Raw genomic sequence first — 20,108 nt, 5'->3', positions numbered from 1 at the left:
TTATTAGTTATGTGATCTTTAAGACTTAATTATGTGACCTTAATACTTCTGCACTCCAGTTCATAATCTGGCTCACATAAGAATGAACTCGTATAAGAATAAATGTTCCTTATCTCCTTTTCCCATCCATACCATCTGTGATATTGCTCTTTTGGTAGTGTTCTATTAGTTTAGAACGTCTTCTAGGTGGCTTAGAAACTTAATCACACCAAATGTAAGATTTCACACCCATCTCTATGTGCTACTAACACCTACTGTCATAGAGTTTGGCTCACATAATTTAATATTTGTATAATGTATATAAGTTTTTTCCCTGCAACTGTGTTAGAACTTTTGAAGGGCAATAGAAATAACTCAGATATCTATAAAAAATAGCCTAGATGGCAAAAATAACTGGCATTTCTATGTCATTTTTTGATAAGCCAAGGGCTTTCATATACTTTATCTGATTTACTACTTTAAAAACTTTTTAAGGGGCGCCTGGGTGGCGCAGTCAGTTAAGCGTCCGACTTCAGCCAGGTCACGATCTCGCGGTCCGAGAGTTTGAGCCCCGCATCAGGCTCTGGGCTGATGGCTCAGAGCCTGGAGCCTGTTTCCGATTCTGTGTCTCCCTCTCTCTCTGCTCCTCCCCCGTTCATGCTCTGTCTCTCTCTGTCCCAAAAATAAATAAACGTTGAAAAAAAAATATTTATAAAAACTTTTTAAGGTGGGTAAGGTAGGTGTTATTTTTATTATCCTAATTTCATATATGAATTTACATATTTCATAACTGAAGGACCTAAATGAAATGTAGATTTTCTGTTTATAGTTTGAAACCATATTTTAATTTATGCCTTCTGACTCTGGATCCAGAGTACTTCTACTACATCATATTGTCTTCTAAGGAACAGGTATAGTGGTAGGTTTATGGTTCGTTGTGAAAATGAAAGTCCATTGTTTGTTGATTTATAAAACATAAGATAGGTTTTAGGATATAGGCAATCTTTTCATCATAGTGATTTACAGATGTGTCTATTTTCAATATCATCACTATCTGTAGTTATAAGTAAAATTACTCTAGAGGTAAAGGGTGAGATACTTTATTCACCTGGGTTTTGCAGACTTTATTCATCTGGGTCTCATCTGAGACATGTTTTAAGATTATTCAGTAGTTAAATATAGTAGTTAGATAGCCAAAAAATCCATCAGTTCTTAGAGTGGCACACCCTACTTTTTCACCCATTTGTGCCACATTTCTAACCCCAGAAAGTGCTTGAGTTTGCTATATCTGGTAAACACATTGCCTACAAATCATGTTTTACTCTTGGAAACTTTTTCTCATGACCCATTCTCAAGTATATTATCTTTCAGTAGTCTCCAGGATTCAGCTCTATTACATATGGTTTCTACCTAATGGATTCTGTCCTTCCATCCCTGGTAATATTTTCAAGTTAATTATTTGTAGTGTAGTGACATTGCAGTGAATAAAAAGTCTACAAGGTGAAAAACAAAAGGTGCTCACAAATAAATGGCTGACTGAATGATGGGTCTGAAATATATGTCTCATGAAGGTACGATCCTCGTTATATTTATTTTACAAGGTCATAGATAATGGATCTGTACTGCTGTAGTCATAGAGAGGACACATGATATAACCCGGGAGAGAAGCAAATGGATCTGAGCGCTAGAGATTGCTCATGTGAAAGGAAAGGTCGGAATACTGATGGGTCATTTGCTGGATGGCTAAGCTGTCAGAACCAAGGTAGTTTTATACAAATGTACCGGGGCTGATTTAGGTTTATTCACCTACCTTTCTAGCAGGTGAAAAGGACGCAAACACAGTTAATCTTTATATTGGTTATCAGCCCTGACAAGAAAAAGAAAGAAAAAAAAAAAGATTCTTCAAGAGTTTGTGGCACATGATTTGTGACTAAGTCTGACATGTTTTCTTAATGTGATAATTGTATCACTTTCCTATTCATATGAGTTAGTGGTTCTCAAACTTTAGTAAGCCTTATAATCACCTGGAGAACTTGTTAAAACATAGATTTCTGTGTCTCCTCTCAAAGTTTCTGATTTAACAGGCATGAGTTGGGACCAGGGAATTGTAGTTCTAACAAGTTCCCAGGTGATGCTGATGCTGCTGGTCTGTCAGTAACACTGATACAGATAAGAAGAGGTATCAGTGTAGCAAATCCTTGGATAGCCCTTATTAAAGCGCCGTTTCAGATGATCTGCTTTAACCTGATTCCTCTATCATCAAAAAATATTCTCGTGATGCTAATACACCTTGCTGGAGTACTGATAACTATCAAGAATGTGTAAAAAACTTTGAGATTTATTTTTGTACATAAAGTAATATTTGCAAATAATTTTAAAATGTAATCTTAATATAAAGCCTATAATGGTAACCAGCAATCCCCTAGCCCATTTCCCTCTACTTGTAATTTCTTAAAACCCAGGGCAACAATGTCGATCTTTTATCTTTATTCTGTTATATGCATCCATATTTGTAGATAGCATGTGTGTATTACTGATACTTGATTTTTCTTTCATTTTGCTTTTATATGTTGTTTTCCTAATATATAAAATGTGTATTTAACTGTCTTCACCCTTGTCCTCAACCCCTGGTATAGTTATAAGACAAGTTTTAGTTAAACCAATATTTAGGTAAGAGTATTCATACCTGAATCAAATAATATGCTATGATTGAACTTTCTTTCTTGTACATTGTCCTTTTTCCCTCGAGCCTTATTAATTGTCCCAGTTTTCATTTGCTTAGATTTTTTATGCATCTCAGTAATTTACCCCACCCTCTTCAGAAGAATTATAACTCTCCTTTCAATACATTTTTAAAAATAGGCAAAAAGTAAGTTTGTCTATTTGATGTTTTTGTGTGTATTTTTTCAGAACCTTTCAAGGGCTGCTTTCCAACTCCCTTGCACATTCAGGGCTGGATGATCTCTAGGCTTGCTGCCATTTTGCTATCTTCCTTCCTTCTTTGCTTCTGGCTCTCTTGTGTCTTTTTTTTTTTTTTTAATCTGAGTAGGGTTCCTTTGGCCTTAATTTTCCAAACTCTTTTTTAATTATCCTATGCTTGCTATCCCATTTTTACTTTCCAAGAGCTCTTTTTTTTTTTTAATTCTCTGAATGCTTTTTTTTTTTTTTTTTAATTTCTGTTTCTATGAAGGAACTTTTCCTTAAAGCTCTCTGAGGGAATGGAATTTAGATTTTTAGGTTAGGGGGATTATTTTTCTGAGCCTTACATTGCCTCTTTCCTTCAAGTTTGTTATATCTTTTATTTATTTTGGCCTCCAAATTTTATGTCCAAAGGTCTCCCAAATGTTGGTAATCCTTGGCTACCTGTTCATAGTCATAAGTGAAGTAGTAAAAATACTACTACAAAGATCTGTGGGTTGAGGAGGACTTCCCCCATACAAGCCTGTGTCTATACCTGGAAGTAGTGTCCATATCTGTTTCCATTTTCCAGAGTTAAAGTGGATGGCAGCTTTCTGGGAGCCAAGTAGAAACAGATAGCTTTGGCTAACAATGCTTGGTATACAGACTTATAAGGAACCTTGATTTTCACTACTGTTTGGCATCCTGGTTTTCAATGACTTCTAGTAGCCTGAAAACATACTTCTCACATTCAAAATCCACTACTGTATGGGTGGGGAGCATAGTGGATGGGCCTCAGGAATCACTTTGTTGTTGGAATTCGGAAGAGAACCCAGGAGAGTCTAATTGCCCCATGTAAAAATGTCAGTCATTTTGTTGTGACCTTTAACCTCACCCTCAGAAATACCTCCAATTTTAAATTGCCTCCAATTTTAAGTAATTTCAAAATTCAGTGGCATTAAAAAGTGTTTCCTTTACAGTAATTTTTACCCATTTACAAAAAGTGCGTCAATTCAACTATCTGCTTTCTTGCTTCATCTGATGCTTTACTGTCATTTTCATAGAGTTTCTGCAGAAAGCAACGATTAACTCTTTTGTTCAATTGGCTTTGTATTAAAAGTTGCTAAAAATTCTTATATCAAATGAATCAAAACAAGAGAAATAAAATGTCCCTAGTAAGATTGGAGGAGGTCATAGAGAGGACATGACCACTAGTTGACCCTCAAGCTGGATCATTGCAATTGGAGGATCCCCACCTATCCCTTGTCCTTCTAGAACCAACCCCACACTAGGAGCTGTTTAAAGGGCATAGCCTTAAGAGAGTAAGTGTTGTTTAGACCATTTGGACTGAATATATCCTGAATTGAACCTAGTTAAGGCATCCATATAAACTTTTAAGATTTGGTGGTGGGGTTAAGAGACCTACATGTCTTGCAGCACACAAGATGAGCCTCCTATGTAAGTTCCTTGCATATTAAACACACCCCCTACCAATCTGGAGGGGCTCACGTCTTCCTTCAATCCCTTCCTGCCTTCTGTGTATGCGGCGAATTGGCAAGCTAGCTAGGAGACCCAATAAGTGATCTTTGGGAAGGAGGCAGTTGCAGGGAAAATTGTGCATTGGCTATAGACCACTATGTGAGGATGTGTGGCCTGTGTTTTAGATGCTTTGGACCACTGTGCAAGCACAGGGATGCCTGAAAATGCTGGCTTATCTGATGTGATTGTTTGAGGAACTGCTTGTAGAGCAATATGACAGAAAGAAGAGTGGCTGCTGCAGTGAGCTTTTCTCTGCCATGATAGTTCAGTGGCCACTGATGCCCATCGGGAATCAGAGATTTGGAAGAAGATATGAAGGATCTTGAAGGACGTGCAGTGCCCACAACTCTCCTAGCTTTGGCCTGGAGGGCAAGTTGGGAGAGCAGGTTAATAAGTTGGAGGACTTAGTGTGCCATTTTACAAAGCTAGGAGGGCCTGAACTGCATGGATTAAGGCAAGGGCTTCTGACAAAGCCTGCTTGGGATTCTAGGAAGTGGAATTCCTTGGGAAAGGAAGAGGGCAAAGAAGAGGCTAATGTCATGATTGACAGTAAAACAGATGAAATGCCCCATGTGTCTGACCTGTATGTAATCCAGATGAAAGCAAAGGCACAGCAACAGCAACCCCATCCAGTGGGGCTGCCCCCAATTAAGAAAATGTTCTTGATGAGAAAATATACTCCCATTGAGCTTATTGATACAGTTGCCAAGGTCTAGCAAAAGGGAAAGTATCCACATATGGTTAGTGTGGCTGGGGGAAGGGGGGAGGTACATAGCATTTCTCTGACCAGGCAGGAGGCAGAGAAAATGAGCAAAACATCACTGCACACCCTACCCTCTGGCAGTGTCCACATGGTGCTCTCAGGGCAGTTTAAGGGGCTCAGTCTTTTATAGGTTGGATTTTCTAGCCTGCAGGGAGGCTTCATCCAATGAGACAATCTCCCTGCGCACATGAGACCCTGAAACTGGAGTCTATAGAGGTATAGAGGAGGTAGAGCAGACGCTTAGGGAGTTAGGAATGGGGTCAGTCCCAATCAGGCCAAATTCATTGCAAGAATCAAAGCCAAGATTCTCCAGTCCACTGCCAGCATTTGGTATGTAATACTGATATCCATGCTGAGCCTAGTCCTGGGACAAGACATTTTTGACATTGGGCAATCCATTACTCATCTGGGGGAAACTGACAAATCCCAGGAATACTGTGAGAAAGACATGGAGACAGAGAGGGAACATGAAACCCAAAAAGCTATCCTGGTTAGTTAGCTATAAAAGGTTTGATGAGAATAACCCAGAAACAAATGTGGTTTGACCTCATTGCTGCTGGGACTTCCACCTAAAAATATATAACAGCAACCCAACACTGTTGGTCAGTCTGTGGAAAGTCTTAAAACATAAACAACAGTCAGATCTGCCCCCACTTGCACCTACTACCCCTGATGTTCCACCAGCTCCAGCAGAGGTCTTGGGGATACAGTTTTATTTGGAGTGATGGCCCCCATCCCCCAGGTGTAGGATTCAGGCCAAGATAACCTCCAGGCAAGGGCTGTTGGAGGCCATCCATAGCCTCATGGTGAGTGTACTATTCATGGGTCCCCCAGAAACAAAAGGTGATGGGTCTGGTTAATACTGAGATGAATATTTTCTCATACATAGTAACCCTCAGAAGTTTTTTAGTCCCCTGAGTGGTCGTGGAAGGCAAGTGGTTGCAGTCAGGAAGATCCCTTTGACACTGCAAATTGGGCTTTCCCTACCCTTCACCTACTTCCCTGCCCTGAGGATATGAGATTTTTTTCTCTCTCTCTTCTACCAGGGAACATATTGATATCTTATAAGGTCAAACTCCACAAAAACATTTATGGGTGAATTCTACCTCTGAGTTAGAGCAATCAGACCGATGCTGAGGGAAAACACCAACTGGGAACCAGTAAGTCTACCAATCCACATGAAAATTGGTAAATGTCAAACAACATAAATTGCCCGGGGGACATAAGTAAATAAGAGAAACTATACAGGCATTGTACCAAGTGGCTGTTTTATGCCCTGTCCACAGTGCTTTCAACAGCCTGATAAGGCCAATAAAAAAGCTAAACAGCTCATTGCTGATGACCATGGACTACTGAGAATTGAATAAGGTAGTGCTCCCAATCCATGTGGCTGTGCCCAACATTGACACCATCTTAGATACTTTGGCCACAGTCCTAGGAGTATATCATGCAGTACTGGACTTAGCAATGTTTTCTTTCCAGTATACGCCTGGCTGTTGAATCACAAGGTCAATTTGCCTTCATGTGGGAAGGGCAATAGTGGACGTTTCAAGTGCTTCCTCAAGGCTACTTACTACCAGTACAGACCCACAGTATATCGTGGGATTGCAGCTCAAGCTCTGTTCTTGTTCTCCTTTTTCACATCAGTGGAATGAGCTCATTACATTGATGATATAATGTTAACAAGTACAGACTTCCCTCTATACCAGGATACTCTGCAGATTTTGTTGGAACATCTGCAAGGGGGAAAGTAGGCAGTGAACCCACCGAAAATTCAGGGCCCAGCCACCACCATAAAGTTTCTGGGATTCATCTGGTTAGATTTAATGTATGTTGTCCCAGAAGCTGCGATTGAAAAGGGTATCCAATCCCTAAAAACATGAAAGAAGTACAAGCCTTTGTAGGGATTTGACAGTTTGGGAAGGTATTTATTCCCCACCTGGCCCAGTTTCTCCATCTCTTATACTGCCTGGTAAATAAAGGGCAAGTGTAGGACTGGGCATCAGAGCAACAAGCCCCTTTAAGAAGGCAAAACTACTAGTGAAGCAAATTAAAGCTCTGGGCATCTCCCAAGCAGGGCTGCAATTTGAGTTAGATGTATCTGTGACTCTAGGAGGTGCAAGTTGGACACTGTGGCAGAGACAACAGAAAGAGACAGTGCCCTAGGATTTTTGCCATAGCTCTGGAAAGGAATAGAAGCCTGATATATCCCCCTCCCATCCACCCCAGCTCAATAGCTCCTAGCAGCATTCCTCCAGATAGAGCCTCTCACAAAGGAATAACACATTGTGGTAATAACTTTCCTCCTATCAAAGGATGGGTTGAGAATATGTTTAATTGACCCACTTATACCTTGGCTCAAACTCCCACTTTGACTAAGTGGCATGCCTTTTTACAGCAGAGGAGACCTTGTCCACCAGCCCACTCTCTCTAGGAATGCAGATGGTACTAGGCTATGCAGAGGATGTAGATCCTCCAAATGTTCCTGCCCCTATTCCTCTGTTGGCCTCTAGTACCAGTAGAGAGGAAACAAGGGAAATTCCCAGTGATTGGTCTAGTCAGGGCAATCTGTCCACAGAGATTGCAGCTGCTATTCAGCCAAACACTGACACCATCTGGATGAACACAGAAATGAACTATAGTAGCCAGTAGGCCAAACTCACAGCAGTTTTGCTGGGAATCACTTATGAGGGTTGGCCTTTAACCGTTTGCACTGACAGTTGGGTAGTTCTAAAAGGATTAACCCTTTAGCATGGACAATGGGAAGCTGAGGGGTGAATGATTGTGAATGTGCCTTGTGGGGTCAGGATATGTGGAAACACATTTGGGTTTACCTGCAACAGCCTGAGGTAGACCTCACTGTCTTCCAAGTCTGGTTCATAGAGGTCCTGACACTCCCTGACAATCAAGTAGATTCCCTAGCTTAGGTATGAGCCATAATCTGATTCTTCAGTAGATACAGCAGATTGGTTGCATAGAAAGAGCGACCACCATAGTGCCTGGGTGGGATGGTATATTGCCAAAGACGATGTATTGGCCTTTGAATAAGTGACTTGTTTAATGCAGTAACAGCATGTTCTGTATGTACTAAATAATGCCCAAGGCAACTGCCAAAGGGGTCTGGGGCAGACTTCCCAAACAAAATCATTTCCCGAACAGTGAGATATTAGCAAGTAGACTATATTGGCCTCCTCCTTCCAAGTGAGGTTTCTAAATATACCTTAGTTTGTGTGGACACTGCCTCTGCCTTAACCCTAGCTTCCTACTCTCACTGTGCAGACCAGGCTACCACTATTAGAAGATTAGAGAATCTGAGTATCATGGATGGATGCCTTCATTGAGTAGATAGTGATTGAAAATTACATTTCAAAGGTTGTGATGTGCAAGACTGAGTAAAAGAACACAGCATTAAATATTTATTTCCCTTTATAACCCCCAAACAGCAGGGTTGGTAGAAAAGAATAATGGACTATGAAAACAACAGGTCAAGTTCCTAAAAGCTTCCAACCTCTCTTTTTCCAAGGCCAGGTAGGCATGTTCTGTTTTCCAGTGGTATAGTCATTTGACTCCCCTCTTTGTTTCCTCCATTGGCCTGAAGGGCATTGTAGCACACATAGAAGTTCTTACCAACCTCACCCAGCAAGCCTTAAAGGAAGCTGTCCTCCAAAATAGTATGGCCTTGGACATTATTACTGCCTTTCAAGGAAGTGCCTGTGTCATTATCCAAACACAATGTTGTGTGTTTACACCTGATGAGTCTGCTAACCTATCTTTATTAAATCACACGAAGATACAAGTAAACATCCAGAGTAATCTAACCCCCAGCCCGGAGGACTTAGTAAATCAATGGTTGTGATCATGGGGCTCTTAGTGGGAAAAAAAAATGTTACTTATTTTGGAAATCATTATCTTAACCTGTGTTTTTACTTGTATTGTCACTGTGACCTCTGCCTCAAATGCAGCCAGATACCCACCAAATGAGCTACTCCATGGTAATAAAACTCTTGCTGACTGCGTTGGGCACATTGGAGAAGAGGGGGAATGTGTTAGATTGTAAGAGCTGGTCAAGATGGGTGAAGTGTTGGAGGAGGTCAACATGAGGACATGACCACTGGCTGACTAGAAAAGGGGACCTGGGCAATCGAAGCACCTCACCCCTCCCTTGTCCTTGGAACGTACATTCTACCTACTAGTCCCACACTAAGAGCTGTTTTAATAAATAGCCTTGAGAGAATAAGGTGTTTTTTATACTATTGGACTGTGTATGTAACTAAGCCCAGTTAAGGCCTCTATATAAACTGAACATTCTGGTGGACTTGAGCAAGGACCTATTTGTCTTTTGGCGCCCAAGGCAAGCCTTGTATGTAAGTTCCCTTGCTTAGTACCTCTGTCTCCTAACAAACTGGAGTGGCCTGCCTCTTTCCTTTGTCTCTGCTTGTCCTCCATGTTCAGGACCCGTTTGTGAACCAATAGGTAACCAGAGAGAGTTTTGCATATTTAGAGTTTACACAAGAATATCTCTATGTTTTATGCCCAAACTGATTTTAAAATTATCTGTTTTAATCCAAAAGTGTTGTTTATAAATTGGTATTTTCTAAATCACCGTAAGAGATTTTCATTACTGCTCAATATTTGTTATTGTAAATGAAAGTTTGAGATAACACATGAGTTTTGTATTTTAAAGTTATTTGATTATTTAAAAGTTCTGATTCCTAGCTGAGTTTTGGTAAAATTTCCAATTATGAAATCAATATCAATTAGGAAAAATGCATGACTTTTTTTTCTAATGTTTGCTATTATAAGCCTGAATTTTTTTTCCAAAATTGTTTTTTCCTATTTTCTTCTATTTTTATTATGTTCTTTTCTATTAATTTTTCCATAACTTTTCTTTCTTGTCACCCCCTTTTAGAATTTATCCTTATTATCCTTAATATTTTACATAAACTCATCGTCATCCTTATATGTTTATTCCTCTTTATTTTCATTTTCTTGAAATCATCACTCTTGTAACAAATTGGTTTAAATATGTAGATGATAGTCATTTTACTGGGCAAATCTTTCTTCTGATTTTAAGGACTTTTTTAATGTGAAGCTCCATTTTCATCCTTTCAAACAAGTGTACCCTTTAGAACCTATAAAGATGAACTGAGATAATTTTTCATAAGCACAGTAGTTATAAGTTATACTGTTTCAAACTAAGAAATAAGACATTTTATTTGCTTTGGAAAGCCTCTTATAATAAGATGTCCTCACTGAAATTATTCATCTTTTGTTTTATATAAACTGAAACTTGAAAATTTTTTTGCTCCATTCTATAGATGTATTATTTATTTCAAAAAGTAAACCAAGTAAAAGAAAAAATGGTATGTGAACATGAAAACATTTATTTTACATTAAGTTGAGTATTAAGATTGTGAAAATAAATTTCATTCAAAACATTTGTTTCTTGTTACCAAAAATAAACACCAAAAAAAAAGAAGCAGTTTCAGCACTGTACACAAATATAATTTTCAAGTTGACATTGGAACATATTGGGTTTTACCAAAGCAAAAAACATATGTTGTGACTATAGTTGTTGAGTAAGTGATAATTTCAACAAAAAGTATAACCATGTATCATACTTTAGCAGAAATTTAGATGAGAGACAGTATTAATAGTTGTTAAGACCACAATTTTGGTCTGAAGAGACTGGCCCAAGTCCTGACTTTACTACTGTGGTTTAATTCAAGTTATTTTAGTTCTCCGGGCATTACTTTAATTGGCAGAAAAATGCAGGTTTACAACGAAAGATTATCATAAAGATTAAGCAATCTTCTGTACAAAGAGTTTTTAGCATCGTGTCTGGCTCCTAGTGGCTAATAAGGCCATTCAAAAATACTTGATCAGGGGCGCCTGGGTGGCTCAGTCGGTTAAGCATCTGACTTCGGCTCAGGTCATGATCTCGCGGTCCGTGAGTTCGAGCCCTGCATCAGGCTCTGTGCTGACAGCTCAGAGCCTGGAGCCTGTTTCAGATTCTGTGTCTCCTTCTCTCTCTGACCCTCCCCCGTTCATGCTGTCTCTCCCTGTCTCAAAAATAAATAAACGTTAAAAAAAATTAAAAAAAAAAACAAAAATACTTGATCAAAATGAATGAAACTGTACAAATCACAAACAAAATTAATTCCATTTAATACCATTACTAGTATTATGCTCAGAGGAAGTGATACACAGAGTTATTAGTGTCTCCAGATGAAATAAAATAGGAAATGATAGGGGTTGTGGATGATACATGCTCTCATTTTTAAAGCTGGAAAAGGATTTTAAAATGTATATTAACCTTGTCACTAGCAATAGCTTTCTTTTCAGTATACTCAGAAGATTCACTTATTCAACGAATATTCTTTGATTGCCTATTATGTGCTAGGCTGTATTTACCTACCATGCAAAAGGAAGTGCCTCCTTTTTATGCTCTGAATACTTTCCTTTTCCACAGACATTTCCACTGGGCCTGGGAGATGGGCAATTCTATGCATGGACAGATGGTTTGAGAAGAAAGGACTGGCATGACTATGAAAGCATTCAGAAAGAGGCTATGCGCTCAGGTATGAAGTTCAGTGTAAGCCAAAGTGCTACTTTACTTACTGCAGTGTCTCATTTGTCACTTAAAGAGTCTTGAATTAGCATGTCTTCTGCGTACAGTAAGGTATGTCTCATGGGGGTGTTGGAAGTCAATGCTGAACAGAATTAAAACAACTTCACATTTCCGAGAGAAAACAATGAACAGCCTTTACAATATCAGCTGAAGAAGAGGTTACATAAGTTTTAGAAATCTATAATATTTCATATTTCCAGACTGCTTTCTAGTAATTTCTGAGGATATCTTAAGATTTATCAGTGATACTTGACTTGGTTGGTTGACATCTGTCTTGAGGTTGTTTTGCTTGTTAGGGCTGATGTATGTCTAACAGTGCACAATATTGAAGGGGTACCACAGTTCTAGACCTTGGCAGGGGAACAGCAAGTTGGTAGGTCATATGAACTAGATAGAGATAGAGAAAACATTTTAGTTCTTGGAAAAAGTAACCAGAGAAAATAAGTCTTTGTAGAAGGACAGTAAAATTAGGTTGTTGGAAACAGGGATTCAGAAAGGTATATAATTAGAAATCAAATGAACATGAGTAACATATGGTATGAAGTCCATATGCTTTCACTCAACCAGAGAAGCTCTGTTTTTTTCATACTGAGGATGTCATAGAACTAGAGAAGCTTTGTTTGGTAGGACTGAGACATCTGAGCAGCATTGAGACATTGCATTCCAAGTCAAATCAGCAGCAAAACTATGACCAAGCGCAGTATGAGGTCCTCCTGGTTAACCTTTCTCATAGATCATCCCATCAGGCAAACTGGAGTGTGAGTATTTAAATAGTTATGAAATTGTACAGACTGTGAAATGTTTTTGCTCTGGATCGGTTGTGGTTGATCTAATTATAGCCTTCTTTCATTTTCTTCTTCCATTCCTTTTCTCCAAATAAAGCTCCTCTCTCCCCTCAACTTCATTAAAGCTGCTCATCCCAAGAATGTTCTCTATTAGTCAGAGAATGAAGCTCTTCCAGCTTTCATTGTCTCCCCACTTGGCCATGACCCCATGAATGGTTCCTTCCAGTATCCTCACTTTTCCAGCTCTCTTATCTTTTCCTTCTATTTTCTCACTAAGCCCTGTATTAATCCAACCATCTGTTCCTTTTTCTAACCCCAGGATGCTGAAAATTTTTGGAGATGCTTACATAATTTAATCAACTGAAACTTCAATTTATTGAGCAGATATTTTGTACTAGGTACTTTACATATGAATTTTATTTAAACCACATAATTACTCTAATAGGAATTATTATCCCAAATTTGTAAAAGAAAGAAAAGAAAAGAAGCAATATGGAACTGGGTCCTTAAGAATTTATTAAATATTATCCAAGGTCAAACAGATAATAATTTGCAAAACTAGATTAAAAATCAGGTCTTATCATGCTCCATTACATCCCACTGTCAGACATTGAATAATAAATATTTGGACAATATGGAGTAATGACAGCGCACATATGTGAGGGAGAGATGCACCTGGGTTCATATTGTCTTTTCTGTACATGAGCTATGTAGGTGGCAAATCAATTTATCTTTCTGATGTTATACTTTGCAGAATTGCTGAAGGATTAAAGATAATACACCTAAATAATTGGCCAATTATTTGGACATATTATAAACTCAGATAATAATAACTATAAATTTCTTTCACTTGATTTAGTATGCCTAGCCTTCACCTGTGTGATGGGTTTTGGGTAAAAATCCAGTACTTCACATAATCTCTACTTCATATCATTCTTTCTGCCTCCTGTGTAAGCATGCTGTTTATGTTCTCATCTTACTTGGGACAAGGGAAAGTTGACCTACAAAGAAAATTGGAAATATAACAAATTTTCTAAAGCATAAATTTTCTATGGAATTAGAAAACTTTGAAATGCTAAATGTTATATGATTCGCTGGAAAATACATGACAACTGAAATAGACTAAAATTCATAATTTAAAATTATATGAAATAGTACATAAATAAAAGGACTACACACACACAAATATACAAGCAGGTACACAGTCAAACATCTCTGTTCTTAGTATCTAAGTCAAGAAAAAGGATCATCTGTGTAGATTATTACCTATGTATTTATACCTAAACAAATACTGTTGCATTTTTCTTGCGTTTGGGTTTAATCTAATAATTGAATCATAATGTCTGAATTTCTTCTTTTACTCAAAATAATTTTTGACATTCATCCCTGTCCTTGTGTGTAATTCTCATTGATTTATTTCCTCTGTTGTTTAATTTTCTACAACATTCTCCTCTTCATGGGCATTTGGGGAGTTCCTGGGTTTTCATCATTATATATAATGTTGCTCTAAATATTTTTGTATATGGTTCTGGGGTAGAGCATTAAATTAAGAAATAACTGACTATTTTTCAATATTGAATCATCTATTCTATGGTATATATGATATTTACTTGCTGCTTATTTATTATCTTTAGAGATGTGTTAATAATTTTATCCTCACATATTTTTTAGTGTTATTCCTAGAAAACCAATGTTATATGGGTATTGTACATGTTATTGATTTTATTGAAATTCCACATTGTTTGTAGCTGATATATAGAATATTAATAAATCTTAATATTTACTTGGATTTGAAACTTTCTAAACCCACTATTAATTATAATTATTTACCTATATGTTAGCTTGAATTCTCAACGCTACAAGAATTGACAGTGCTTAATTTTTTTTTCCTTCCATTCTAGATCTTATAAATTTTGTTCCGTTTGTTTAGTTCTACTTACTGTCTTTGCTTGGCATCCCAGCATAATGGTAAATAGCGGTTTTTGGTGGCATATCATGACCTGTTCTAATTCTGACTGTCACAGATTAGACACTTACTTTAAGATTTTATCTATTTAATGAAAATACACTTTATTATGATTGCTAAGCCTTCTGGAGCTAGTTTACTGAGAGTCTTGTTTATTTTTGTTTAAACCTAAATGAATATTGCTATTATCAGAAGTTTTTTGTTTGTTTGCATCTGTTGAAATAGATAAAAGATAAATTTTCTCTTTTAATATGTTATTTGGGTAAATTATTTCTATTTATTTTGTAATGGAAATCAAATTTCCAATTCTAGACTAAATCTGTCTTTTTATTTATTACCAGATTTGGTTTGCTAATATTTTATTCAACATTTTTGAGTCTTTATTCATGAATGAATACTGGACACAAGTTTTTTTTGTTTTTGTTTTTGTTTTTGTTTTTGTTTTTGTTTTTGTTTTTCTCATAGACCCCATGTCAAATTTTGGTAACAATGTAATGATAGCTTCATAAATTACTCGGGTAATAATTTCTGTCTTTCTGTGCTTTGTAATTGCTTGTTGCATATGAGAATTATACATTTGTTGATAATTATGGAGACCTTGTGGGTGAAACTATCTGGACCTGGACTTTCTTGGAGCAAAGAATGTAGCTACTAGGTTAAACTTTTAAAATGGTTACAGCACTAGTTGATTGTCTATTTCTCCTGGAATTAACTGTATTTTTCTATCAATTTGTCCATTACTTCTAAGTGTTCATATTTATTAGTAAATTTATTCATAACATCTTCAAATATTTCATAATGTCTGCAATGCTTAAATTTATGTTGTTTTTTCTTTCAAATATCATTTGTACTGTTATTTTCATTTCTTCTTAATCTATTAAACCAGGAACCTGTCAATTTTATCAGTCATTTCAAAACCCAGGTTTTTACTTTGTTTATCTTATCTGTTATGTTTTCTCATATGTTTACAGTCTTATGTGTAGTATTTCTTTTCTTTGACTTTATTTCCCTACTATATTTTTTCCTAATTTTTAAAATTGATTCATAGCCCCTTAATTTCAGCCTCTCTACTCCTGTAGACCACATATTTAGGACTCTCATTCCCTTCTAAGTAGCACTTTAACTACATAGCACTGCTCAGTGTTCCAGCGTTTTATATTTGTTTTTTATGTTTTAGTTATACTTTAGTTATGTTTTCAAATGTCTAGCCTACTTAAGTACTGAAATTATCTTAACAATAAGAAAATCCAGAAATTACCTATCAATAAAAATCTCAATAATATTTTCAAAAATACATTAACACAAGCATGCATTTCATTAAATGTCCTTGTTAGTATTTTTATTAAGATTGTTTATTCTTTGTTCTGGCAATTACATCTTTGAGACATATATGGTAATTTTTGAATATCAGGCATTTTAAGTATCTGTTTTTAGTTAGTAAGTAATTTATGGGGGGCCATGCTGTTTAACTCAGGTGAGTAATGAGGAAGGTATTGCTTTCACCTTTCAGGAAATGGAATAAAATAAAACAATAAAAACAGAAAAAAATGCAATTGAAGGATAGACTCTAAGACCTTAGGTGTAGCATTGGAGTTGTTTTCTGGTACATCTGTACCCTTAGAGTTATACTAAATTTAATGGGTTCTTTGAATTTGTCAGAAGAATTCTAACTAAATGTTCAAAGAAACACAGAGCTTTTATTATTTCATAATCTTGTACTGCTTTGTTTTGAGATTAGCATTAACCAAACTAATTTAACCATAGAAGAAGTGTATCCACATAGCATGTCAGAGTCAGGAAGCCTTCCTGGAAAAGGTAAACCAAATTTGAAAAGATAAAGGTCTACCCTGATATCAGATAAAGTTGGCTTTCATTCAATTAATTTTCTGACCTCTTTTTAATAATAAGTCAGCCATATTTTTAGCATGGCTATTTTTTCTAACCATACGTTTTCTATATACAATCCCATTGTGTTTCATTAAGTTAGTTTCAGCATCAAATTCTCATTTTAGAATTTATTGACACTAGGTTTCATCTTTTAACAGTTTTGCTATCCTTCAGAGTCATACTATCCCAAAACTGAAAAGCATGCTTTTTGAAAATCATTCAAATTATTTATAAAAGTTGAATGGAAGGAACTGAACTAGGGATTCCTTTGATATAATATAAAAGACAATATATAAATTGATAATGATGTGTTATTCATTATATATTGTTGTATTATACATTATTCAGTATTACTCTAGCAGCTAAAAAGCTATCCAGTTGACATTTCTCTATATATAATTTGAAAAAAAAAGGTAAATATATTTCTGAAATCAAAATAAAGTCTGCCTGTGGCATATCCCCCATCTATGGATCTAATAACTTGTACCAGATGTTGAGAAGAAAATGCTATTGGTTTAGGTAACTGTTTCTTATTTAATATGTGATGTTTCCTAATGGTCATAGCATCTTTCTCTAAGTGGTAAAAACATCCTTTCCTGCAGTCTATCCAGGGTGGTGCATATGTGTGTGTGCATGTGCACATATGTACATGTGTTTTATGAAATCATTTTAAGACTATTCATCTGTATTTCTAGAAAGCACTTATTTTTAGTTTTGAAATTTGAAAAATTTCCTGTCCAGTCTTCTTTTTATTTTAACTTTAAAGATTTTCACTATGCTTATCACTGGTTTTGGGATTTCAGTATGTGTGAACTCAACATGAAAAAAGCTATTCTCAACTCTTGTATTTGATCTATTTCTTTGAAATGGATTATCCCCTCATATAATCATATCAACTCACACATTCTCCTATAAGCCTCAAGAATCTTATGAAATTATATCTAACTTTTCACTACTTCCATTTGTCTTAGTTAATCATAGTTTTGAATATTCAAAGTTTTTATTGTCTTATTCTATTCATTTATTCATTCACTTGTTCAAAAAATACTTTTCAATCTCACTATATTTTAAATACTGCTCCGAACTCCGAAAGAAAAAATACGCAAAAATGAACTACAGTGGCTCTTACAAAGTGTGCAGCATGGTTGAAGGAGATTTCACTGTTACTGACATCAAACCATTGATCTCTCTTACCTAAATTATTTCAGTAGCCTCCCAACTGATCACCTTGTCCCATAGTCAGCATTTCAAATAGCAGCCAGAGAGATCTTCTACAAATATGTAACCTGATCAGAGCATTTGACTCCTCTGCTCAAAAGCCTACAAACGCTGCTCATTATATTCAAAATTAAATCCAAACCTATTCCATGATTATGAGATCCAGCATGATCTACTCCTGACATGTCACTGTCCCGGTCTCCTACTGATTGATATTCGATTAATTGACAGTCAGTCACTCCACTGGCCAAATTGGCCTCTTTGTTTTTCCTTAAGCATGCTAAACATGTGACTTTTCATTTATTATTCCTGCTGTTTGGAACACTCATGATTCATATCTTTCAACACAGTCTCTCCTTGAGTAAGAACACAAAACCATATATCACCAGCTTAGACATACATACCTGCCAAGCAACACATTATCCTATATAGATATAGTCCTTTTCATGCATTTTCTATCCCTTTATGCTACTTAATTTTATAATAATTATCTATCTATATTTACACATATATGTATTTATTTAATGAATTAAGAATTTTATAATTCCTTGAAATATAATCACTTGTCCAAAGGCTCTAAATTGCAATATTATCTTGAATCACTGAATTGGAATTTTTGAATAATGACACTCCTATATGAGAGAATATTGTGAAAACCTGACACAAATTGTTGCTGCTTTTCCCTTCTGGAGATTGCATCCAAGGCCCCCTTAAACCTTACGATCAAAGTTACCAGATGTTTATACTAATCATTGTGAATTTCCATAGCAAAACATCTAAAGAGTATGAATTAAAACACTATTTGAGAAGTAGGAGTGTACCATGCTTTAAAATGATTAATAGTAAGGTTTTCTATGTTCCTTTAAACAACAGCTCACTTTAGTGCTGATCAGGGACCCATTTTGCTCTTAAATGTCCTTATTCTACATAATTGAGCAAGATTGCCAACCAAACAGAATGGGAAACAGAAATGTGCTTCATCTGGGAGATACTGTAACTACTTTGCATTCAGGAGGTACAAAAAAAATGGTAATTTTGCTATAACTACAATGGCTTCTGGTCATTTTTTTAAAATTTTGTTTTAATGTTTATTTACTTTTGAGAGAGAGAGAGAGAGAGAGAGAGCAAGCTGGGGAGGGACAAAGAGAGAGGGAGACATAGAATCTGAAGCAGGCTCCAGGTCTGAGCTGTAAGCACAGAGCCAGACGTGGGGCTCAAACTCACAAACTGTGAGATCATGACCTGAGCCAAAGTCAGACGCCCAACCAACTGAGCCACCCAGGTGCCCATGGCTCCTGGTCATTTTTAAGTGATGCCTCATGTCCCTTAAAAATAGTATCTGGCATCTTTTTTTAATTACCAGCAACAATGAGCATTGTTTATTGTTAGTAATTTCAGAATATTTTATGTCTATGATATGTTCTCAATAAATTTTGTAATGAGATCTTTGGTCAACTTTGGGAAGTATTACCAAAATAACATTTATTATTATTCATTGGGTTAAAATTAACTTTTAATGAAATATTTCCTTTGACAGTTATTGTATAATAATGAAAATGTAAAATGGAAGTGAAAAGATTGTGAGCATTCTGTTGAGATGTATCATTTATATGTCTAATAATAGAACAAAATTTAGCTGAAACAGAATTGAGTGACATTAGGGAAAAACCCCTTCAATATTATCACATGAAAATAGCAGTAGAAATATCTCAGGAGATTTAGTAAACTGCAATGAGTTTGTATTTAAAAATAAGACAAAATTAACTTTTAAAATAGTTCAATTTACCTATTTTTTGCAAAACTAAGAATATCTCTGTTTAGAAAAATCAGCTTCCCCTGGGTAAGTGTGCATAAGATTATTTGGTCTTATTTTTCACATTTGTAAAATGTGGTTTAATGATAGCCCCTATCACACAGTTATTTTAAGTGTTAATTAAGTTACATAATTTAACTGGACTGTGGTTATGCTCAATTAGTGGTCATTTGTATATTCACAGAACCCTGATTCCTATGCCTATAGGGTTATAATTTGAATAACCTATCATAATTTTTTCATGCCTTCAAATCTAGTTGATTGGCACAAAATCTCCCAAAAATTGTCACAAGGGGGTTCATATTATCACATACTTCAAGTAGAGCTATATCTCTTCACTTTAGGTTTTATTATTATAAGACAAACATTTTGTAAGCATCTGCCCCAAACCTGTTTCCAACCAGGCATTTTGCTTATGTTTTGATAAAAATTGTTTTCATATGGTAGTTGTGATTATTATCAAATTTTTTTCTGGCTATAAATGCTCCACATTTGGTGGAAGTTATATGAGCAGATAATAATCCTTGATCATGAAGAAATGGAAAATGTTCTGCTGAAGGAAGATAATGTCTGATAAGAGCCAAGAAGGAAAAGATGAGAAACATCTAGTAAAGCAAAGGATTTGAATC

At 36.1% G+C, this 20,108-nt stretch overlaps 1 protein-coding gene across 1 annotated transcript in view; it reads left to right on the top strand.

Annotated features, from left to right (window-relative positions):
* The window catches only part of GALNTL6 (polypeptide N-acetylgalactosaminyltransferase like 6), a 1,218,779-nt gene that overhangs the window by 424,732 nt on the left and 773,939 nt on the right, over positions 1-20,108 (top strand). Inside the window, exon 4 of the mRNA XM_086703864.1 lies at positions 11,652-11,760. Within this exon, the coding sequence (XP_086559990.1) occupies positions 11,652-11,760 (109 nt within the window). The remainder of the gene's footprint in view (positions 1-11,651; positions 11,761-20,108) is intronic.

Source organism: Puma concolor, chromosome B1, assembly GCF_028749965.1.
Source record: "Puma concolor isolate L17-30 chromosome B1, mPumCon1.1.hap2, whole genome shotgun sequence".
Classification (NCBI taxonomy): domain Eukaryota; kingdom Metazoa; phylum Chordata; class Mammalia; order Carnivora; family Felidae; genus Puma; species Puma concolor.
The sequence above is the reverse complement of the archived record's forward strand: the minus strand, read 5'-3'. Positions and strand labels throughout refer to the sequence as shown.